The 25783-nt window shown below is 43.2% G+C and overlaps 1 protein-coding gene across 3 annotated transcripts in view; it reads right to left on the bottom strand.

Annotated features, from left to right (window-relative positions):
• The window catches only part of DEPDC1 (DEP domain containing 1), a 73109-nt gene extending 66019 nt beyond the window's left edge, over nt 1–7090 (bottom strand). For 2 of the 3 annotated variants that reach the window (XM_033917212.1, XM_033917214.1), the window contains exon 1: nt 6638–7090. In XM_033917212.1, the coding sequence (XP_033773103.1) occupies nt 6638–6769 (132 nt within the window). In that variant the 5' untranslated portion in view covers nt 6770–7090. The remainder of the gene's footprint in view (nt 1–6637) is intronic. The other variant, XM_033917213.1, reaches the window with a different exon arrangement.
• Between the last annotated feature and the right edge of the window lie 18693 nt (nt 7091–25783).

Raw genomic sequence — 25783 nt, 5'->3', positions numbered from 1 at the left:
GACCCGCGGAGTTCAATACATCTCGAGCCGCGAGGCTCGTCTTCTGTTCCTGCCTGCCCTGCAGCTAACATATAGCCGATCGCAAGCGTTCCCCGATGTCAGCGCTGACGTCGGAGGGAGGGCTTAAGCAAAGCCTGCCCTCCGACGTCAGCGCTGACGTCGGAGAATACTTCCGTTCGGCTATTTGTGCGGGGCAGGGCAGGCAGGAAGCAGAAGACAAGCCTCGCGGCTTGAGCTTCGTTTTGCTGAGAAAGTTGCAAAGATGGGCTGGGAGGCAAACACGGAACACAAAAGGGGGGAGGGAGTGCGTTTTGGACACAAGGCATGAACTTGGGAGAGAGGGAGGGAAAGAGATGCTGAGGTGGGGGAGGGAATGCGTTTTTGGACACAGAAGGCATGGACTTGGGAGAGAGGGAGGGAAAGATGCTGAGGTGGGAGAGGGAATGTGTTTTTGGACACAGAAGGCATGGACTTGGGAGAGAGGAAGGGAGGGAAAGAGATGCTGAGGTGGGGGAGGGAATGCGTTTTTGGACACAGAAGAAATGGACTTGGGAGAGAGGAAGGGAGGGAAAGAGATGCTGAGGTGGGGGAGGGAATGAGTGTTTGGACACAAGGCATGGACTTTGGAGAGAGGAAGGGAGGGAAAGAGATGGTTGTGTACACGGGGAATAGAAGAAAGGAGAATTTTTGGTCATAGGGAGGGAGTGAGGTACAGATAGTGGCATACCAGGGTGGGGGGGGGCGGTCTGCCCCACCCCGGGTTTACGTCCCAAGGGGGTGCACAGCTGGCCACCCTCCAGTGTTGTCCCTAGGCCGGCAAACTGCGGCTCTTTAGCCACTTGAGTGCCACCGCCGCCATCGGGAACAGGCCAGCGCCAAGTTCTCCCTGCTTTTCCCTGTGGGGCCGGCCAACTCTCGCCACTCGCGTCAATTCTGACGTTGGAGAGGACGTTCTGGGCCAGCCAATCGCTGCCTGGCTGGCCTAGAACGTCCTCTCCGACGTTAGAATTGACGACGGGTGGCGAGAGTTGGTCGGCCCCGCGGGGAAGAGAAGCAGGGAGAACTTGGCGCCAGCCTGTTCCCGATGGCGGCGGTGGCACTCAAGTGAATTACTTTATATATAGTCAATATAGGCACAGAGTTAAATTTTTTAACATTTTCTAATGGTGGTGTGCCTCGTGATTTTTTTCATGAAACAAGTGTGCCTTTGCCCAAAAAAGGTTGAAAAACACTGCCTTAGAGGAAACACTGGTAAGGACAGTTGGCCCTTTTGTCAGCTGGGAGCAGCAAAAATCTTAAAATCTACAAGTTCTGAGCGACATACAAATCCGACTTAGAATAGCTTTAAAAACATAACTTGCTCTTAACCCGGGTATTGCTTGAATATATTTAACACTTTATGACACCTCTGCTAGCAATTCATTGACTAATCAATGGAGGTATTAAAGGAAAAACTTAGGGCCAGGAGCATAAAACAGGATCAGCAATTCATTGACTAATCAATGGAGGTATTAAAGGAAAAACTTAGGGCCAGGAGCACAAAACAGGATCAGCATTATGATCACTACTTCTTGTGGGCTCCACAGGTTACATGCTTAACTTGATCCTTTATTCCAGAAAGAACATCCTACTATACCACAGTATCCGTTTTTGTAAAGTCAACTTTTTTTTGTTTCCAAGATATTTTATTGAAAAAATATACACAAAAATACAATAAATGTTCAACATATTTTGGTAACATATAAGCGCAGTGCAAAAAAAAAAAAAAGAAAAAATTGAAATTATACTATACATAAAGAAGGATTCAGTGTACAGTGGTGCCTCGCATAACGAACGCCTCGCACAACGAACGCTGCACACAACGAACTTCATGTCTTGATTCACACAACGAACTTCGTTTCACACAACGAACTTCACACAACGAACTTCGTTTCACACAACGAACTTCGTTTCACACAACGAAGTCGCCCGAGCTGCCGATGTATTGCATCCTTCCGCGCAGGCACTGCAGGCAGGCTTAACTGCCCTCTCTCACTGTATACAGTCGTCCTTTTAAGATAAACTCAATATTTTTTATATATCATGGCTTCTAAAAAAAGCAGGAAGGTGATTTCTGTTGAAATGAAACGGGAAATAATTAGAAGGAGTGAATGTGGGGTAAAACAGTGTGACCTCGTCAAAGAGTTTGGCCTCAGCAAGACCACCATTTTCACCATTTTGACAAATTTATCTTTTTTTATGTCATCTTAGCATATTTTATGCTGCAGAACGAATTATTTTTTTTAACATGTATTGTTATGGGAAAACGCGTTTCACATAACGAACTTTTCGCATAACAAACTTGCTCCTGGAACGAATTAAGTTCGTTGTGTGAGGCACCACTGTATTTCAGAAATTAATTTGGTTGTGATAGAGAAAGGTCACAATAATTAGATAAAAGGGACCAATGTTTATAAACTGCAGTAGATGTTCCCAATTTTTCTATCATCATTTCACATCTCTGATGAAAAAGAATTGAGTTCCACCAAGCACTAGCATTAAGAAGATGTGAGGTTTTCCAATTAGAAAGTATTAACTTCTGAGCAACTGCAATTAAAATATCAAATAATTTCCTATTCTCAGCAGAGATATTAATGTCTGAAGAATGTGATTTGAATATAACAATTGAAAAGGATATTTGATTTGAAATATTAAATATCTTTTGTATAATTACCCAAACTTCTTTCCAAAAGGAATTAATAAGAGAGCATTCATATATCATATGCATGAGAGAACCAGGGAATTGTTTACAATTCCAGCATACATTAGATCACAGTTCTTCAACTGCCGGTCCGCAAAAAAATCTTGCCGGTCCGCGAAGGATTCGGGTCCCCGCTGCAACGAAAAGTGCCCGCGTCAGCTGACTTGCAACTTCCTGTTGCCGTCGCTGTGCCGGGACTCCTGCCGCGTATGCTTCCTGCCTTGTCTCCGCACCTCCTGACCAGCAGTGGTAGCTCTGTGTGCTTTTAATTTCGGCACAGAGCTGCCCCTAAGCAGTAGTTTAGCGCGGTTTCATGAGGCAGCCTCGGGGCCTTTGATAGGCCGACCCGCTTCGATGATGCAATGTGGGCCGGCCTAGCAAAGGCCCTGAGGCTGCCTCATGAAACCGCGCTAAACTACTGCTTAGGGGCAGATCTGTGCCGAAGTTAAAAGCACACAGAGCTGCTGCTTGCCTAAAGATTCTTGGGCCGCTGAAGGAGGGCAAAGAGCAGCTATCCTGGAGGTTTCCCTTCCTCTCACCTTTGCAGGTCCCTTTTTTCCACCTTTTTTTTTTTCTTCAAACGGCAATGGGCCCCAGCATTGACATCAAGTTCCACTGTTCCTTGCAAGCGGTTCTGCTCGGACAAAGCTTCCCCTCTGATATGAGCCACCCTCAGGGGAAAGAAAGTGACCCGCAAAGGTGAGGGGAAGGGGGGCAGATGATGGAAGTTGGGGGGGGGGGGGAGAGAGAGAAGGGGCAGATGATGGAATGGAGGAGATGAGAGAGAGAAGGGGGACAGATGATGGAAGTGAGAAGAAGGGAGAGAGAGCAGAAGGCAGATGGATGTCAGCTGAGAGGGGAGAGCAGATGCTGAATGGAAGTGGAGAAAGAACACATAATGGATGGAAGGAGGATATAAATAAAGGGAGAAGAAAATAGTAAGATAATGGAAGGATGAGGGAAAGGGGTGACAAGCTGTGGGTAGACACAGTGAAAAAAGGGAAACAGGACTAAATAGTACGAAATAATTTAATTTAGATGGAGGCAGAAAATAGAGAAGGAAGACCAGAGAAGAAAAGGGAAGAGAGAGCAGAGAACAATATCAGATCTGAGTGGAGGAAATGAGAAGAGAGAGATGCTAAAAACCACAGGGGGGAGGGAAGGACAGAGATGCCAGACCATGAGGGGAACAGAAGGAAGATGATGGATGCCAGACCAAATTGGTGGGGTGGGTGGGGAGGGCAGGATGAGAGATGGCAGGGAAAGACAGACAGTGAATGGAAGGGGCAGATGCTGGACTGAAGAGACAGAGAAGGTTATCATGCCGCTGTACAGGGCCACGGTATGCCCTCACCTGGAGAATTGCGTCCAGCACTGGTCACCGTACATGAAGAAGGACACGGTACTACTCGAAAGGGTCCAGAGAAGAGCGACTAAGATGGTTAAGGGGTTGGAGGAGCTGCCGTACAGCGAAAGATTAGAGAAACTGGGCCTCTTCTCCTTCAAACAGAGGAGATTAAGAGGGGACATGATCGAAACATTCAAGATACTGAAGAGAATAGACTTAGTAGAGAAAGACACTATTCACTCTCTCCAAGGTAGGGAGAACAAGAGGGCACTCTCTAAAGTTGAAAGGGGATAGATTCCGTACAAACGTAAGGAAGTTCTTCTTCACCCAGAGAGTGGTAGAAAGCTGGAACGCTCATCCAGAGGCTGTTATAGGGGAAAACACCCTCCAAGGATTCAAGACAAAGTTAGACAAGTTCCTGCTGAACAAGAATGTGTGCTGGTAGGGCTAGTCTCAGTTAGGGTGCTGGTCTTAGATCAGAGGGCCGCCGCGTGAGCGGACTGCTGGGCATGATGGACCACTGGTCTGACCCAGCAGTGGCAATTCTTTTGTTCTTAGGGCAGACACTGGATGGAAGAGAGTGAAAAGGCAATGAAAGCAGAAACCAGAGATGACAAAAGGTCGAAAAAAATAATTTTATTTCTATCTTGTGATTCAAATATATCAGATTTGAAATATGTATCTTGCTAGACATAACTGGGGAGTGCAAAGCCCAGGCAGTGCTTCTTTAGCTTCCAGCTGGCTTAGGGCTCTCTCTGACCAGGGGGCCAGTTGCCCTAGTTCCACTCCCCTAATGCCATTCCTGTCATGTGTGACTGTGGTATTCTGTTATATGATATTTGTGTAGCATTCTGTAATAATTTGGCTTATTCAGTTTTCTTGATAGTAGAGGGGATATATGTGAAGGGGAGGGAAGACACGGGTTTTGTTGATCTTTGCCCTGTATTATTTGTATTTATAAAATGACAATTGTATAGAATATTGTTTCTTTTTATACTTTAATAAAATATGTTCAATATAAAATCATAACTATTTGAGGCTTGTGCGGATGGGATCAGATGGTTTGTGGGACCGAGCTCGCGGGGATGGGGCAGTGATGGTTTTAAAAAAAAAATTTCAGTCTTAGTAGTTTGCCTGTCCACGAAATAATTATTTTATTTCCGCCGTTCCATAGGTGTAAAAAGGTTGAAGAACACTGCATTAGATGACACTAGACAAGCCATAGAAAGTTTGTGTGGAGTCCATACTAGCTTATGGTACAGAAAAAACAAAAACTGAATAGAGTGCCAACATCAACTATAGATTGCCTAGGTCAGGAATTTCCCATGTCTTTGGGGGGGGGGGGGCTTGAGCCCACAAAGTTTCACTGCTTTGTATGTATATCCTTTTCCCATCTTTTAAAAAGGCATTCCATTGCTTCTGTCCATCTAAAAATTACAGGGGTAATTTCAATGCTCTCGTGCTTTGCACACCCTAATCTGGTCTGGGACAAACATGGACCTTATCCACATGCCCTTAAAAATCTGCTCACCATTGGGGTGAGCGGGATCTGTGTGGACAGCAGGAGTTAAAATTACGATCTCTGTGGGGCTGCGTTTTTCCCTCTCCCAATCCCAACCACAATGAGAAAAAACAATCAGCAAGTGTAGACGTTAAAACATGGACACCATGGAACTAAAGGCGCATAGTCTTAAAAAGAAATCGTCCGTGAACCTCACAGATCTTGCTCACTCTAAGAATCCTTGTTTTAACTCCCACGGAACACACAGATCCCACTGGAGGAGGTAAGATGAGGATACATTGGGTGAATGAGATCCATGAGGTACGCGGGAGTTAAAATAAGGATCCCTGCAGACCCCATGCCACGGCCGCTTTCTTTTTAAGGTTGTGTGGTAGAAAGGTCTGTAGAATCCTCCTTTATAGGTCTGTCGGAGATAAACTGAAATTAATAACTGCAGCTGTCAAAACCGAGGTAAGCAGATTTTGAAGGGTGTGCTGTTAAGATCTGCGAGGTCCACGTTTTACCCAGTCCCATCTGGACTGGGCCAAGAGATACAAGCAAGATACGTTTCTACCTAGGGCCACTAGTCCACTGCTATCACTATAGTGGCAATGGATGTTAACTTTGAATGGCCAAACTATTAAAAAGAAACAACCTGCATCAGGAGGTGGCATAGCCCCTTCCCACCCTGGTGACAAGCCCTAGCAGCTGTGGAAATTATTATATATTTTTTTTTTCAGCCCGAAGAGATTGCTACCAACAAGATCAATCAAGGACCTTATCAGTTTTTAAGTTTCCCTTCATTATATGTATATGATGCCTCTCTTCTGTGAGGCATAAATGTATTCTTTAACTCGAACACTGTGTAGAAGTTTTAAGTAAGGAAGTGAGGAAATCACATGCATCGGCTGCATTGCAAAACAAAACCAAACCACATTGTGGTTTGTTGCCAACTACCAGCTTGTCACAGCCACAAGCCTATTACATGAGCTCAAAGCGAAGACTCCGGTTTTGATGGGAGGATGCCCGGCCGCTCTCAGGGACTGACCTGGCAGCACGGGTCTCCTTCGTTCAACCTCAGCTCGTCTAAAGCCACAGCCAGAGCTGGGGGCGTGAGACACGAACCGTCTCTTACCAGCCTCGTAGCTCGGTAGGGTCCCGGGGTAGCGCGACTCGCCATCTCCGCCGAAACGAAAGAGAACCAGGCAGAGGAGATACAGCCGCTCAGCACCGTCCCGAAGCCGTGCGCTTCATGCCGCGCTCAAACCGGCAGCTAAAGGGCCGCTCCGCTTCCCAACCGCCCGAGCTCCCTCAACTTCCTGCCCGTTTGAACGGCGAGCTCGAGCGCGCAGGTGGAGGTGATTGGAGAAAAAGAAAGGGCACGTGACCTCAGGAGGCTGGGCTGGCGGAACGCAGCCCGCAAAGTGGGGGCGGCGCTGACGCCGCTGTCGGGGTTACGTCATGGGACCACGCCCCCCTCCCCACAATCCTCACTGCTGGGGGCTCACGTGGAGGAATTTCGCTTTGGGAAGTGTTGCGCAGTATTGTGCGCTATAAATGCAGGAAGAGAGAGCCTAGGCGGATCTTAGCGCTCCCGCGTCTTTCAGAGCCCTGGTAGCATAACACGGGATGTCTTTTAACTTCCTGGTTGTGAAAGGCTGAGGCAATCTCCCTAACCCCCCCCTCCAAACAAAACATAGTTGCTTCAACAGATTCTATCCCAGCAGGACCGGCTCAACATACTACTACTAATCATTTACATGTTACATTAAAACATGTAAGAGACAATCCCTGCTCAGTAGAGCTTGCAATCTAATCAGTGGGCAAACAGGACAAGTAGGGAGTTTCTCAGCAGGCATGCGTGCTTTTCCAGCCAGTGGAGTCAGGAATTAAAAGCAAATTTGAAGAAGTGGGCTTTTAGCCCCGATTCTTGAGTACTGCTGAAAGGTCACTTTGGGAAGCCAAAACTTAGAGACTTGAAGAAAGCACAGATGGTTTATTAGCATAGGTATGTGACTCCCGAGCTCCAAGCTGGTTTCAGAAGTCCCGAAAAGAGGATCTTACAGAGATATTTATACATTCTTCTGGCTATACAACTGAATTCTAGAAAAAATTGTTCACATGTTACTTTTCTTAACAATCATTGGTCCTCAGCTCACACTAGCAGGTCACCAGCAAGTCACTTATCTAGGCCCTGCAGTCTTTCTGTTAAATGTGGTTTATGCTGATATAGCCATAAGAAGTTAGAATGTCCACGCTAACACCCAGTACAGGCAGGCTAGAACATGAGATAAATTAGGTCTGAAGCTAAACAATTCAGCATTTTATTAAAGAGAAAACTTAGTTCAACACTTAGGAAAACCAATCCCAGACTCCTTCACTGCCAGGGATGGAGCTCTTTATGTAATGACTTGGGCAGTTTGTTCCAGGTGTGTGGTATAGTAAGCGAAAAGGAACTAGTCTGGTGTTGGCAGTATAGGAGAAGGGTTCAGATAAGAGGGGCTTGCCCAGTGAACAGAGTTCACTGGACCAAGTGAGGCCAGTGATAAAGGATACCAAAATCCCAGTGCAGTCTACTTTCAGACTTCAAGAGTGATAGATGCCAGGCTGAGATTTTGGCACTTTTTATCTGTGTCCTGTGCCAATACCTCACCTGCTTCAGCAAAAAGGAAGAGAGGGGTACACAACAAATCACAGGGGTGGGGGGAAGATACCTGTGATGTTAGGGATTCCAAAGCAAAAGTTGGTTCATGGTGCCATAGTCCCTTGAGTCAGTCCTGTATCATTTTAATATTCTGATCTTAAGTAAAGAATGTAGATCTTTTATTTAATGTTTGAAATATTTCATTTGTGTGGCGTTATAGTTTTATATCAATGATATCTGGGTATTATTAGGGGCAAACACCATTCTGTAGTTGGCTTGATCTTATGTATTTAAATAAGTTGTCCATCTGCATTGAGAGGTTTTTCCCTATTTTACTTCTGGATTGTAGCCTTATACAGCTTGACCATTTCTCATCTTTGCCTCTGGCAGATAATGAAATAATGAGAAATGTAAACAGATAACCACATATCTCGGAGGGGAGACCAGAACTAGGTATCAGGATGAGCAATACCAGCATCTGACTTTTGCCTTGTCTGCCTGGCCTGCTGAAAATAATCTTTGCTTATCTAGGATTCAAGCTATGTAGGATACCTTGATGGCTGTTACTTGAGTGGCAGAGGAGCAAAGGAAAGTAGGCAGAGGGTATATAGTTTGATAGATGTTATATAGCCAAGAGGAGGCATTTCCTGGATAAGTTGTGTATTATTATTATTTTTTGGTAAATAAAGAATGTGGGAGGCAGTTGCCTTCTGTCTTTTGCCTGTCTCTGGTGTACTGTTTCTTTCTGACCCAACCTCTTGGTGTTATTATATGGAACTTGTGTGTTTGACAGTTATTGCAGCATTTGTTGGTGGTCATTTATTATGGAAGTAAGTCTAATGGCTGGGTAACACATGGGGACAAACTGGAAGGGGCTGGGAGAGAAGGGACTAGATTAGCTGATGGATTGGGGATAACTAGGTACATTTGTCCCTGGTATGGGCTGGTGTATAGCAGTCAAATGTAAGTATTACTTTCATGTATTTTCTAAAAACAATCATGATTGTCAGATGTCAAAAAAAAAAAAAACTTCATAATAAACTCCATAGATAATTTCGAATGATTCAAAGTGTTTAACCAGTCCAGAAATTACTTAAATAACTGCACAGTAGATATCCAAATACAGAAAATATAATCAATAAATCTGTGCCACAATTATTATCAAGTTTCAAGTTTAATAAAAATTTGATTAATCGCTTTATCTGAATTCAAAGCGATGTACATTTTGATAAAATTACATTGTTAAAATTATTACTACAATAAATAAAACAAACTCAACTTAAGACAAATGCAACAAAATTGGAAACATAAGGAATTGGGGGGAGAATTTACATTGTATTAAAAGTCTGGAGAGACATATAGGGAAAGTACATAAGGGAGGGTAGGGTGATGGAAAAAAGAGATAAAAAAATGATTTCTCAAATCAAGTTATAATTAATTTATAAATGCATCATTGAAGAGAAAAGTTTTCAATTTACTTTTGAATTTTTCTATGTTAGTTTCTTCTCTTAAGTGACTAGGGAAAGAATTCCAGGTTTGGGGAGCAATAACAGAGAACATAAACTGACGGCACGTATTTATTATTTTTAAAGATGGGATAGATAATAAATGTTGTTCTGCAGATCTTAATGTTCTGTTGGTAGTGTAAGGTATTAATAATTTGTGAATAAAAGCTGGAGTTTTAAAAAAAAGAGATTTGAAAGTAAGCAGACCAAGTTTGTATAATATTCTATGGGCAACTGGTAGCCAATGAGCTTCTTTAAGAAGGGGTGTTACATGGTCGAACTTTTTAGCTTTACAAATAAGTTTAATAGATGTGTTTTGTATCATTTGTAATCGTTTAATTTCTTTTTGTGCTATTTTTTTTAGACCAAATGGATGAGTATAAAAAAAATCTTCCTCAGATTTGACAATAACAGATAAGAACATAAGAATTGCCACTGCTGGGTCAGACCAGTGGTCCTTCGTGCCCAGGAGTCCACTCCCGCAGTGGCCCTTAGGTCAAAGGCCAGTGCCCTAACTGAATCTAGCCTTACCTGCATACGTTCTGGTTCAGCAGGAACTTGTCTAACTTTGTCTTGAATCCTTGGAGAGTGTTTTCCCATATAACAGCCTCCGTAAGAGTGTTCCAGTTTCTACCACTCTGGGTGAAGAACTTCCTTACATTTGTATGGAATCTATCCCCTTTTAACTTTTAGAGAGTGCCCTTTCGTTCTCTCTACCTTGGAGATGGTGAACAACCTGTCTTTATCTACTAAGTCTATTCCCTTCATTATCTTGAATGTTTCGATCATGTCCCCTCTCAGTCTCAATGGAGAAGAGGCCCAGTTTCTCTAATCTCTTACTGTACGGCAGTTACTCCAGCCCCTTAACCATTTTAGTCACTCTTCTCTGGACCCTTTCGAGTAGTACTGTGTCCTTCATGTATGGCGACCAGTGCTGGACGCAGTATTCCAGGTGAGGGTGTACCATGGCCTGATACAGCGGCATGATAACCTTCTCCGATCTGTTCGTGATACCCTTCTTAATCATTCCTAGCATCCTGTTTGCCCTTTTTGCTGCTGCCGCGCAATAAGCAGACGGCTTCATCGACTTGTAGACCAGTAGTCCCAAGTCTCTTTCCTGGGGGGTCTCTCTGAGTACTGCACTGGACATCCTATGTTCATGTATAAGATTTTTGTTACCAACATGCATCACCTTACACTTATCCATGTTAAACCTCATTTGCCATGTCGCAGCCCATTTCTCGAGCGTGTTTATGTCATGTTGCAGGTCTTCGCAATCCTCCTGCATCTTCACTTACTCTGAATAACTTCGTATCGTCTGAAGATTTTATCACCTCACTCGTCGTACCAATTTCCAGGTCGTTTATAAATATGTTGAAGAGCACTGCCATGTCTTTAAAGAAAATATTGATGACTAAGCAAGAAATAATTCTGATGTAATGCTAACTTAGCCAGAGACATTAAAATCTCAAATGATATATGCTCAGACTAAATTTTGTATTTAAAGTAATTTCAATAATAGGTATGGCAGAGGTTTTGGGATATATTGTATGGTGGAACCACGATTCTCTAATCAGCATCTGTCATAAGCACCGGTTAGAGAATCGTGGAACCATGTCGTCCCCTCCCCCATCCAGATGGCTTTCCAAAACCCAGTACTTTGTCTGGGTTTTGAAAAGCACTGACTTTGGGGCCGCATCTGGAGGGCATCTGTGCATCACACACATGCGCACATGCTTGTGATGTCACCGTGTCACATTCACGCATGCACAGATGCCCTCCAGACGCGGCCCCAAAGAGACGAGGTTTGTGTGGGGCTAGGGTTGGGGGGGCAGAATGAGGCAGGGTTGTGGGCGTAACAGGGCGGGGCCGAGGACGGAATGGGGCGGGGCCACACATCTTTTTTTTTTTTTTTTTGTAGGCAAAATCTGGTAACCTTAGCCAGGCAAAGATAGGCCTGTTTTTTATGTGGTCCTACTTGTCTGGTTAGAGATGTGGGCACCAGCAAATGAATAAGTCCTGGCTCTGCCCAGACTCCATCCAGAATATGCTCCCAGACTACCCTAGGGCTTCTGGCCAGTGTTTGTTTACATTTATTAAGTTCTTGATATACCACCTTTCAAAAACCAATCAAAGTGGTTTACAATCATAATACATGAAGAGGGATTAGAAAAGAGCCACAATTCATAACAAGAAAGGATAACAGACAAGAACAGAAAGAGTAAAGCTTAGGGAAAAAAAAAAAGCTTAAAGATTTGGCTACCACCAGCAGTGCCCCTACCGTTACTATAGGCCAAACCAATTATGTGTTGCTGCAGACAGTGTTGCCGGATATTTGGCGGCATTGCCCAATTAAGTGCCTCTGAATATTCCTTCCTGACCCTCTCAACATGATTTAATTGGGCAGACCTACACTAAATGGATAACGTTTAGGGCCACTTTTTCTCCCACCCCAACCCTACCCCTGGTCATTTAGGAGTCATTTTACGAAAGCTTAGCACATCCTAAATGATAAGACACCCATTTTATATTTATGGGAGTCTTAGAAGTTAGCATGCACTAAGTTTTAGTAAAAAAAAGCCCCTTAGTGATTCTTAAATGGCTAGTGCTATATAAGAATATAAGCGTAAACATATTACATATTTGCCAATCACATTTTTTGCCTTGCATACACAAACACACACACATTTTTGGAACAGGTAAATTTGTGTGCTACTAAGGGCCATTGCACAAGCCTATATTCTAAAAGCTCAGAGGTGCTTGCAGGATCAAAATGTTATATCAGAGGGAAAGCTCAGGGCCAGCATGAGCAGCAGGTATGAATTACTGCTCACTGCCCGTGAAGAACTGAAAAACTTCAGAGGTACTGGGGGGAGGGGTTGGGGGAGTACAGTTAAGAGAGCCCCCAGTTGCCGGGAAAGGAAATAATCAGGCGGGAGATAGGACTCTCGTGCCCACCTACTTTGGGCTCAGGCCTACCCAAAATCGGGTGTCTGGCTAAGCCCCTGCTTGGAAATATGGACTATGGAAGTTAAGTGGGTATTGGTAGAATATCAGTTAGGCCACATACTAGCACATGTGCGTGCAAAGTGTGCACATATGCATCTGTATGTTAATGTTCGAATCATTTTTGTGTGCCATGCATTCCTAAATGTTGGTGCCTAGGCTATATAGACTTTCCCCCTAAATGTCACCTATACGTAGATATCTGGATTTGTCAAGTAAGAATTAAGCAGCTAGTGATCTACCAGAAGAGGTTATAATGAACAAAATCAAGCTAAGGTAGTTTAAATTAATTGCCTGTATTTAAAATACTTAAGAATTTAGCTGGAGAATAAAAAGACACTTTAACTTGAGTTTTGTTTCCATGAGGACAAGCTGTTCTTTTTTAGTTCCCATGGAAACTTGTTCCTTACATACAAGGAAGGGATTTTTTTTTTAAAATCTTTTATCCTCTAGGGAAGGAGATGACATTTGTGGGGAATCCACATGAAGAAACCTAATGATGGTTGATTGACCTCCATTCGGACTGATAATCAAGGATTAATTTGTAGCCATAAAAAAAGTGGAAGTGAGCTGGGAGAGAGGGTGGGCCAGGAAGAAGCAGTAGGAGAAGAGGAGCAGGGGCTGGCTTAGGAACAGAATGACTGTTCTCAGGTCTTCTCCAGGCTAGGGTTACCAGATGTCTTTTTTGAAGACTGTCCAGGTGCATGGATGTTTTTTTTTAAAAATGGGGGAGTCTGTCCAGGTTTAACCAGCACTCCCTGCTCCCCCACCTACCCCCTCCCCAGGCCTGGCTGCTGGAATTTAATCTTCGGAACAAATGAATTAAGATAAAATTTTAAAATAATTAGGAGATAGACTAAACTATGAGACTTACCAATACAAAAGGAAAGGGGGGGGGGGGAGGAAAAGTGAAAATACATAGAGATGGAAAATAAAATAAAGGGGCAGGGAAGATTAACTATTCCCTCTAACTACATCCTGTTTGTCTGTCTTGTCCGTTTAGAATTTGCAAGCTCCTTTGAGCAGGGACTATCTCCTTTGTGACTCTATGCAGCACTGCATATGTCAGGTAGCGCTATAAAAATAATTAGCAGTAGTAGTAAGTTAGGGAAGGCTGATCTATGCACAGAACCCACTCTCTTGGTCTGTTTTGTACTTGCCCTCATTGCCCTGGCAGCAGCATACTAATTAGGAAAATTCCTTTCATTAACAACACGTAGAGGGCCATTTTTGATGACATCTAAGTCTGACTTTGGATGTTTTCAGTAGCGTGTCCAAATATTGAGTAGAGAAAATGTCCATTTTTGAAACTGCAAAATGTCTTATCTTGTTTTTTTCAAAAATGACCATTTCTAGAAGTGTTTGCCCTTAGTGTGTCTACCTTTTTGGGCCTTTTTTGAAAAACAAAGCATCCAAATGCAAAATGCACAAAATAAGTTATTGGGAGTAGGAGGGACCAGCAGTTTTGGTAGACTGGCCATAAAGACATCCTAGCTGAGCAGTGGGGCAGCCTAGGGGGCACTACAGTGAACTTCACATAAAAGGTCTCAGGTACATATCTTACCCATAACCCCCTTTCATTGTATAGGGAGCCCTCCAAAACCTACCCAGAACCTACTGTGAACGCCTGTCTACCACCCCAAAAGTCCTTATGCCTACAGGTATCACCTATATGTCAGTATAGAAGGGTTTTGGTAGACACATACTTTCTACCACAAGTGTACTAGTTAGGGTGGGATATGGGCCTGGGTCCTCTTCTCTGGGATCCACTGCACTATCAGGCCACTTCAGGTACCTGCTTGTTGCTCTACTAGGACTGACCATAGAGAGAAGCATGTACAGTGTTTATTCACATCTTTAGAGGGTGGGAAGGGGGGTCAGTGATCACTGGGGGAATGTCAGGTAGGAGGTGGGAATGCATTCATGCCCCCAGTGGCCATCTGATCAGTTTGGGCACCTTTTAGCACATATTTATTATTAAAAAAAGGTCTATCCTCAAACATCTAAATGGTGCTCTGGATATTTAGTAAAATGTATGATTATCGCTACAAAACATGCAAGTCCTAAGCCCGCCCTAATCCCGCTCAACACACGCCTCCAACATGCCCCCATGAAATTTAGATGCACTGCTGAGAAACGGCATAGAAAACTATCTAGAAAGTAGTTTTCAAAAATGACAATTTGGACATTTCAGCGATCCAAACGTCCAAGTGACTGCCTGGCAAAATCTAGCAAACACGGTTCTAGACAGAATTGCATCAATAAAAACCAGAAAACTGAAATGGCATTAACTGGAGGAAAGAATACGCACTAGCAGTAAGTGAAGCAAAAGAGTCACTATGATAGCCTGATTGCCCTGTCTAAAAATTCCTCCAAGTCTCTCTTTAACATCTACAACTCACTGATCTCCACCAAAGGCATAACAGAAGGTCCAGCCTTACAGCAACCCGACGCAGACAATCTGGCACATTACTTTCAAGAAAAATTCAGATTACTCACGCATGATCCAGAAAATACAACGAGAATGATGGGATTCCAGCCGACAGATATGATCAAAATTCATCTCAGTCAACCCACAGGAGATCTCAAGCTGGCTGAAGAAAATATCCCAAAAAACATTGTTACTTAGATATAAATATGCCCAGCTGTTAACTCATGCTCCCCCTAACTTTCTGTTATGGTTGACAAACCTAGTAAATGCATGCTTAGAAAATGGACTCTGTTCCAAAACAATATCAGCTATAGCGTTGACACCCATTCCTAAAGCCGCAAACCTTGACCTGACTAAAGTAGAAAATTTCAGGCCTGTTGCGGGGATTCCATGGCCTGCCAAACTACTAGAATTCTGCATTAGTGCGCAACTAGCCAAATTCATAGATCAAACAAATTGATTCCATGAATCACAACATGGCACAGCATTGAGGGGCAGATTCTGTATAGAATGCCAGGTCTCAGCAACCGCCTAAGCAGCTGCTGAGAATTGCACACCGGCGTCCTATACAGAATCACATCTGTCCTAACAGACAGACTCCTAACTCCGCCAACTAGCCCGATTCTCTAACCGGCACCCATGACACAGGCACCGGTTCCCTTGCCATTAGCTGGTCATGGCAAGAGAATCCCCCTGCCGCAATCAGCTGAGTGGCTGTGGCAGGGAAACCCTCCCCCCCTTGAAGTCAGCTGGGTAGGAGGGATGTCCACTGTCTCCTGCCCCTGAACTCCACTCCATTGAAGCAGCCAGGCAAGAGGGATGCCCACTTTCTCCTGCCTCTGAAACCCCCCCTCCCTTGAAGTGGCTGGGCAGGAGGGTTACCCACTTCCTCCTGCCCCTGAACCCTGCCCTGTTGAAGTGCCTCTGCTGCCCTCCTGCCGCCATCCCCTCCCTCAGAACCCCCCTCCTCCCAGAGGCCCCGATACCTCTCATAATGGAGTCCCTCTGACACTCTCCTAGGGCTGCAGACCCCATACCCCATACCCTACCACCACCCATCCATCCCCCCAACCCCACCGTACCTTATATCTGAAGTTCCTGTCGGAAGGATACTCACACCCTCTGGCCAGCAGGCACCACCATTCCAAAATGCAGATGATATCTTCATTCGTTTTATAGCCAAAGAATCTTGTGATGATGCCCTACATTACTTGAAAAACATTATTGAAGTCCTGAGTGAATGGATGATGAGAAACTTCCTCAAACTGAACAAATCAAAGACAAGAATATTAAAGTTCAGAGACCATAACTCACTACCTAGCAAAGAACTAAAATTGGCTACAGGCAAGAGACTAAAGATAGAAAATTCCTCCAAAGTACTGAGGGCTACACTAGACTTGAACTTAACCTTTAACACACATATCACCTCTCTGGTGAAAAAAAATTCTTCTTTAAGATGAGACAACTGAGGACAATAAGACTAGTCCTAACCCAGGCCAGTTTCAGGACAGTAGCACAATCTATCCTAACACCATACCTGGACTACTGTAACTCATTATATTGTGGCATTACAGTCAGGGCCGCCATCAGAAATTTCTGGGCCTCTTACTGAGCAATCCTATTGGGCCCCCCACGCACCCCTTCCCCCCCCTTCTTCCATGGGCCGAATACACACATACTTTTCTGCTAATGCTCCACCTAAGCCAGTCCCGTAAAATCTTCTCACGTCCATTGGGTGATTTGGCATAGAGGAGATATTCATAAAAAGAACGTCCGTCAAGATCTTTACTCATAGACTGTGCCATTTGCTTTAAATCATCTTCCATCATTAATCCAAATTGCACAATTCTTTCTCTGTCTTTGTCCTGAATGGCATCTGGCCACATTGCTGGATCCTTCCAGTCAACAAATTTATGAGCAGGCGTGGAGAACGCATTTTTAAACAAATGTAGTTTATCCTTGTACTCCTTATGTAATTTTAATCATCTATGGATATGTTTGTATGTTTATTGTTCAAGTGGTTTTATTTATTTCCCCAAATTTATTTTTGTTATACGCATTGAAAATATTTGATATTGCGTTTAAATCAAAATCTCAATAAACTTGAAACTTGAAACGAGTGCCCGTGAGATTGTGGGAGGGTTAAATACTCAAAACTTAGAAGAATAACAATTTACTTAAAGTTTTTGCTACGCCAGCTTTCTGGTATCTTTACATACAGTGGCGTACGTAGCATATGTAACACCCGGGGCCCATCATTTTTGGCACCCCCCCATCAGTAAGAAAAACATGATTTTTAGTAACAAACCACACGTCACACATGAGTACCTAGGAAAAGGCAGCATCTTACATATTGCAGTGAGCAGTACATCAATACACCCATTGTAAAACTAAACAAGCCAGACCATCAATCCTACACCGTCAATCCTAACAGAAAACCATGTCTTTCGAACAAACAGAACACAGAAAACACCTTCGCCTAAACTAAACTAAACTTTAGGTTTGTATACCGCACCATCTCCACAAGCGTAGAGCTCGGCACGGTTTACAGGGTTAGGTTGAAAAGGAGCTACAATGAAGGGTTATAGGAAAGGAGTTAGGAAGATAAAGAGGGACAGGGTACCAAAGAGCAGGAGGTGTTAGATTTTTGAAAAGAGCCAAGTTTTCAGGTGTTTGCGGAAGGATTGGAGGGAGCTTGAAATTCTGAGCGGGGATGTACCTTGCAGTTAATTCATGATAATCTAGCATACATTAGCTTTTTTTTTTTTTTTTTTAAATATTCTATTTATTGTTTTTAACAACTCATGTAAATACAAAGACAAAAATGTTTGTATAATTATAAACAGCACTCTAATCCAATCAAAACCAAGGCCTTGTTTCTTATAACTTCAGTTCTATAACAAAAAGAACCAAAGCTGTTTTATCCCCTTCTACCTACTGCTCTACCTCTTCCCTATTACCTCGCCTTCCACCCACTAATCCCCCTTTTAAAGACAGGGAACAAAAGTTCTGGGCCGAGTCTGTAGTTTGTTCAGTATTTGACTCCTAGACAAGGGGAATAAGTTATTCAAATAAATGTATCCATATGTTCATGAATTCCTTGCATTTCCCATTAGAATAATAAATTCATGATCTTTTCCTAAATTCATGACCTTTTCCTTTTCCTAATAAATTCATGACCTTTTCCTAACAGGCCCTCTCAGAATTTCGCTGTATATTGAAATTTTCGCTGTATATTGTAATTGTCGCTGTATTTTTTTTTTTTTTGTAATTCGCGACTTTTTCCTAACAGGTCCTCTCGGAAATTTCCTAGCAAACTGTATATTTTATATATTCGCTTAGCAAACTGTACAGCTTACATTTCCGCTTTCTCAAAGTTTCTGTACTCTATATTTCCTCTGACTATCTGCATATTGTAACTCGCTGAAATGTCCAGCTCTCTCGAATGTAAACCGCCTAGAAGTCGCAAGATTGTGGCAGTATAGAAGAATAAAGTTATTATTATTATTAATATGCCAATCTCAACTCCCAACACATCTGTATATCACAAGGCTAATCTCTAATCAGTAGCAATCAATCACACTAAAGCTCATAGAAGATATAAGAATTTATAGGATTTTCAGATGGCTGTTAAGAGTATATAATTATCAACCATCTCAATTTTTAAAACGTGATTTATAGATGTGATTCGCAGCAATCCCTAAACTCTAAACAGGCTGCTTCAGCCTTGTCCGCCAAGGAATTCCTTCTGCCACGTAACTGATGACATCATCAGTAACACGGCAGAGTGAATTCCCCAGCAGAGAAGACCAATGCAGCCTGTTTAGAGTGCAGCCAGCCCGACACTGCTTTGGATGAAGGTATATAGGGCTTGCTCGCGATCGGCGGGGTTCAGATGGGAATGTATGGAATATGTCATCACAAACTAACTCCTCACTCTTTTACAAAACTGTAGTGTGGATTTTAGCCACGGTGGTAACAGCCCTGACGTTCATAGAATTCTGAGCATCAGAGCTGCTACCACCACGGCTGGCACTAAAAAACGCTCCACAGTTTTGTAAAAGGGGGGATAAAATAGAAATACACAGTTTCAACGCTCTAGCTCAGAGGTGCCCAAACTTTTTGAGCTTGTGAGCTACTTTAAAATGACCAAGTCAAAATGATCTACCAACAATAAAATTAAAAAACACAAAGCACACTATACGCTGAGAAAATGTTAATTATCATTCCTATTCTGGGTTTTTTTCAAAGAGGTCTAGGCAGATGACTCTATGCATTGTCACCTCAGTAACAACCATACAGAAATAGACAAATATACCCTCCATCCTTTTTATTAAACCACAATAGCAGTTTTTAGCACAGGGAGCTGCACTGAATGCTCAGCGCTGCTCTTGACGCTCATAGGCTCCCTGCGCTAAAAACCACTATTGCGGTTTAGTAAAAGGGGACCATATTGTAAAATATAGACAGCAGATATAAATTCAGAACTGTGCATAGTAAGTGAAAGGAAGTTTTCATCTCTGGGAATTTACCCAGTTAACTATTAAGTTATTTGGGCAAATTCCTTTGAAAACTGTGGTAATACTGCCTCCACTTTACTAAATTTAAAATAAAATCATTTTTCCTACCTTGTCTAGTGATTTCATGAGTCTCTGGTTGCACTTTCTTCTTCTGACTGTGCATCCAATCTTTCTTCCCTTCTATCAGCCTGTATGCTTTCTCTCCTCCACACCTCATTCCCTCCCCCAACTTTTTCTTCCTCTCTCCCTGACCTTTCTTTCTTTTTTTCTGTTTCTCTTCTTTCCTTCTGTTTCCCTGCCTGCCCCCTTTCTTTCTTTCTCCCTGCCGTTCCCCAAGCCACTGCCACTGCCGCTGCCATCGGGGAACAGGACCCACCAATGGATAACAGGCCCCAAAGCCGAAGCCGACGCCGACGCATGCTCTCCCTGCTTCGGGCCGATCAGTCTTCCTCTCCCCGACGTCAAGTCTGCCGTCAGAGAGGAAGTTCCGCCCAGCCAGGCAGCGATTGGCTGGCCCGAACTTCCTCTCCGACTGCAGAATTGACGTCGGGGAGAGGAAGACTGATCGACCCGATAGATTAGATCGCCAAGACAAAGTGAGTCCTGGGTGATCGACTCACTTTGCCTTGGCGGGCTACTGGCGCCCCTGCCTTAGAACTCTGCCTAGGACCCTGGGGGAGCCCGGGCCCCCTGTCAGCTCCGGGCCCCTGAATGCAGGACTGGTAGTACTGCCCTGATGGCGGCCCTGATTACAGTACAAATTCTCAAGAGACTACAACTACTACAAAAAATGGCTGCCAGACTAATTTTCAGAATGAATCGGTATGAAAAGGCAAGTCCACTATTAGAACAACTGCACTTATTGCTGATGGAAAAACAAATCCAACTCAAGATAGCCTGCATGGTTCACAAAGCGATCTATGGAGAGAACTCAAATGGACTAACTTCTGATATCAAAGTCCCACAATCCTTTCTTGAGTTCACAAATTTTGCAACGTTTTAAATTATCCTTCCCATCGCCTCAACAAGTTTGGTGGAAGAAGATGTTTGAGGCTTCCATTGAACACCACGGAACAAACTGCCAACAGAGATAATGGTTACTGCAGATGGGCAAACTAGATGGGCCATTTGGCCTTTAACTGCCATCGTGTTTCTATGTTTCTATATCTAAGACTACCCATACCTATCTGGACTTCAGGAAGAAACTAAAGACATCTCTATTTAACCTACCTCCTATCCTTCACCTCTTCCCTTTAATGACCACAAGATCTAATTCTTATTGTAAACCGATAGATTCCTTGTAGAGAATTGCAGGATATAAGACACTGTGTTGTGTTGTATTTACAACATCTTTTGGACATTTTTCTTTTTTTGAAAATGAGTACCATATTCTGCTGCAAAGTTTTATTCTTTACTCAGTCCCTTCTAACTTAGGGCACTTTGACAGACCAGAATAGCACCATACAGAACAGCGTGGCATAAGGATGACCAGGGAATGAGAACAGGGATGTTCGGTTACCTCATACGATAGCCATCATCGGTCTGAATTCAACAGTGCCCGCCTGAAATTATATCAACAACAATACTTTGTTAATAACTTTTTTTTAACGTAACAGTTACTATTTGACAAAAGTTGAAAGTATATTGATAACAATAAATTACTACTTATAATGACTGGTGTTGCCATTCAGCAAATCACATTTAATTGGAAGGATTGGAGGAGATTAAATTACAACTTCTGGTGGAACTCTTTATGCCATATCTATAAAATGGAAAGGTTTATTGCATTACAGCGGGGTTATTTTAAGAAGTTTCAGGATGTGTGGAATCCATTAACGAAGTATTGTAAAGATTAATTTAAAATTGTTTCCCTTATATTTATCAATTAAGGTGTAGGGAGGGGGGGATTTTTTTATTACATGTTTTCTATGATATGATAATGGAATATATGGGAAGGAGGGGTGGGATAGGGGTAGGGATAAGAATTTATGAAATGTATCAATGATTGTTTGTAAGTGATGTATTTATTGTTAAGGTGAATGAATATATTTTAACACTTAATGTAATCTTGAAAAGGAATAAAGAATATAAAAAAAAACCAAAACACCAATATATACCCTAGCTGAAAAAAAAAAAAGAAAGAAAGTATATTGATATTTGCTGTCTAGAGCAGTGATTCCCAACCCTGTCCTGGAGGACCACCAGGCCAATCGGGTTTTCAGGCTAGCCCTAATGAATATGCATGAGAGAGATTTGCATATGATGGAAGTGATAGGCATGCAAATTTGCTTCATGCATATTCATTAGGGCTAGCCTGAAAACCCAATTGGCCTGGTGTTCCTCCAGGATAGGGTTGGGAACCACTGGTCTAGAGACTAATACAATTTCAGGCAAACAGCCTAAATTCCAAATGAAAGCTAGATAGCACATTTGCAATAGATTTTTATTTAACAGCCTCTTAAAAAAATTGTAAAACAATGATTTTTATGTATTAATAGTGTTCAATCCAGGTTTTAAATTTCTTTCTGAAAATATGCTTTTCCAGAATCTGTCTTTATTTTTTTTATTGCATCTGAATGCAATTAGTTGTGATTAATTGAATTGAAAAGAAATTAAATAAATAAACAAATAAAATAATTGAATAATTCAATCTCCTTGTAGGTGGAGATAGAAGCAACTCCCTGCCACTTGATGGCAATGTTGGTTTTCTTTTAAAGGGGAAAACTTAACTAGATCCCAGAAGAATCAGTAGAAAATGCTTTTAAGACACATGAATAGGATAGTGTTTTGACAAGTGTAGTTACAAAAACTGAGTTAGAAATGTCTTTATCTGTACCTTGTACTCATGGCCAAGATCTGAATTATTTTGATAATCAACAGAAGTCATCAAGCAAGGTGTTGGCATCTGTCTTCTGGGTCAAAGATGGAATTTTGCTTGTAGATTACCTGGAAATGGGTACAACGGCAAAGTACTACGTTGCACTTCTCGACAAACTGAAACAGCAACTGGTCTCCAAACATCGAGGCAAGCTTTCGAAAGTAATCTCGTTTCTTCAAGACAATGCCACTCCTCACAAGGCAGTCATTACGCAGCAGAAATTAACAAATCTTCACTTTGACATTCCGAAACATCCAGCCTACTCACCTGATTTGGCCCCCTTCTGACTTCTCCCTCTTTCCTAACCTCAAGGGAAGAAAGTTTTCAAGCACTGAGGATGCCATGTTAGCTGCACAACCAAAATAATTTTTCTTGGTTGGATTAAAGAAATTAGGACAATGAAGTCATAAGTGTGTGGAGCTCAGTGGTGAATAAGTAGAGTATATAAATATTTGGTATGCTGTCAAAAGTGTGGCGGACAATGGCGCGTTGACAATCCTGCACTGGCATTTGAGTGCAGGAGACAAGTACATCGCCGCTTCCGCTGCTTTGAGGTATTCCGTTTTATGCTCTAAGGGTGTGTGTGTGTGTGTGGGGGGTGGACTACATTTAGAAGTCATTGCGCTCCTGTTGGGGAGGGAACTCCCCAGTACACTGAAAACACCCGTTCTCCTTCCTGTTTTCGGTCTTCGGGAGTTTTCAGTGTAGTGGAGGGGGGGGTGTGGAGTCCCCCCCACACCTCCCCAAATGGTAGTGCGAGGACTTCTAAGTGTAGTGGGGTTTTCCCCCACACCCCTCTTAGAGCGCAAAAGAGAAGGCCTCAAAGCAGCGGAAGCGGCTGCACACTTTTCTCCTGCGCTCAAATGTCGCTGCGGGATTGTCTTGTGCGCCATTGTCCTCCATGGTTTTGACACGTCACCAAATATTTTCAATCCCGTAGCTTGTTGTTTTCAATCCAAGGACTTATCAGCACCCCTTCGTAGAAGCTAATGCGTGCTTATGTGAATGTACTAGGCATGATCGTAAAGTGGAGTACGCAATTGTGTTTTGGATTTATTGTGGTAGTAAATAGAAATAAAACAAAAAATAGAAAAGAAAATAAGATGATATCTTTTTAAATTGGACTAACAATACAATTCAGTGGTGGCAATAAGTGTTTTGCTGACCAACACTGGCGTTATTCCTGGAAATTCAATGCCACACCATTCGGGGCTCTGGCATTGAATTTCCAGGTATATGGAGCTGTCAAAGACAGCCGGTTAAATGTGATATTCAGCACTGAACCTGCATAAAGACAGGACTGATTTTATGTGGTCCTATTTATGCAGTTACTTTGGCTGGTTAAATGCTGGACATTGGCAATTAACTGGCCAAGCATTCCCAGAATGCTCTCAGTATAGTTGGTTTCAAGTTGGATGCTAACTGGATATTTTCAGCAGCATTATTCAGTTAAGTGCTGCTGCATATGACCGGTTATCCCCAAACAAGCGATTTAACCTGCCAGGAGCCTTTTCTAGCAGAATAAATCATTACATTACATTACATTAGTGACTTCTATTCCGCCTGTACCTTGCAGTTCTAAGCGGATTACAGTATAAGATAGCTGGACATTTCCAGGAAGTTACAATTTACAGTATAAGATTGCTGGACATTTCCAGGAAGCTGTCATTTAGGGGACACTTACACAGTAGATGCAGGGGACGCTAATACAGTGGATGCAGGGGAATTACAGATTAGGGGAGTTAAATACAGGTAAAGGGGAGAGTTAGGATCACTAGAAGGGAAGAAGAGGTTTAGGGTTGGTTTCTTGATAGGGCTGATAATAGTAGAAGGGAGGAGGTTAGCTGGTAGTTTGCGTGGAGGGGAAGAAGCGAGGGGGGGGGGGGGAGGAAGCAAGGGGGGGGATAAGAAGGTTGTATAGTTTGTTTGTTTTTTTCTTTATCATGCCCAACATTCTATTTGCTTTCTTTGATGCCATCGCACATTGTGCCGACGGTTTTAGGGTCCTATCTATCAGTACACCCAGGTCCTTTTCTTGTTCGCTCTTACCCAGAGTTGCACCTGACATTCTATACTCGTAGTCCATATTCTTACTGCCTAAATGCATTACTTTGCACTTTTCCATGTTAAACTTCATCTGCCATTTCTCTTTGAATATCGACCCCTTTCTGTTTCTCTTGACTCCCAACCTATCTTGCTTGTACTAGTCATGTACAGTGTGATAAATGCATGGTTCTATAGCTTTGCAGAATGCTGAAATGGCTTACAAATGGATTGTTTGGGTAATTGATCCCTGTGCTTTATGACTTATTTTCCTTGTTCAATGAATATAAGGCACAGATAGACCAAAGGGAACAGTAAATATCTTCTTTTTCTTTTTGATCTGTGTTTTTTGTGATTTGACTCATTAAACAGACCAAACAGCATTTTAGTAAAAGTGTACAAAGCGGAACATTAGAGATCCGGGCATCACAAGTTCTGCTAGTATTTTAGAAAAGGACCTGCTGCTGTAGAGCCTGCTCTGAAATAAAGACATGCATTCAGAATTTACATGAGGCCAGAGCATTTATTTCCCAAGCATCAACACTACAATATCAACATGTCAAAACCAGTGGCGTAGTGAGGGTGAGTGGTACTCGGGGTGGTGGCACCGCTCCCCCGCCCTTTTCTCCGCACCCCCGCTCCTTTCCTGCTCCATTGTGCGCACGCCCCTTCCTCCATACCTCTTTAACTTTCCTGGCGACATCAGCATCACCAACTTGCTGCCTGCATCGGCTTCAGATCTCCCTCTGATGTCACTTCCTAGGCATGAGGACCAGAAGTGACATCAGAGGGAGTGCCGAGTTCCTTCTGCTGCCACCACCCTGATACATCTTCTGGTAGGAGGGATGCCCAATCCCTCCTGCCGCCACCCTCCGAGACATCTCCCGACAGACTCTCCTGCTGGAACCCCCCTCACCCCCTCTGAGACATCCTCCGGCAGGAGGGATGCGCACTCCTTCCTGCTGGAAACCCACCCATGCCCCCAAAGATCACTGGCAGGAGAAATGCCCAGTACTTCCTACTGGAACCCCCACCCCCCTAAGATCATCGGCAGGGTGGCCTAAGGGATCTGACCAACTGGAATCTTAGGCCACTCCCAGTGCATTCCAGAATGCACTGGGAGAGAGGCCCAAGATTCCAGTTGGCCCAGGCACCTAAAGCCCCTCC

The sequence above is a fragment of the Geotrypetes seraphini genome, chromosome 12, assembly GCF_902459505.1.
Source record: "Geotrypetes seraphini chromosome 12, aGeoSer1.1, whole genome shotgun sequence".
Lineage (NCBI taxonomy): Eukaryota > Metazoa > Chordata > Amphibia > Gymnophiona > Dermophiidae > Geotrypetes > Geotrypetes seraphini.
Note: the sequence above shows the minus strand (reverse complement) of the source record. Positions and strands in the feature narration are given on the sequence as shown.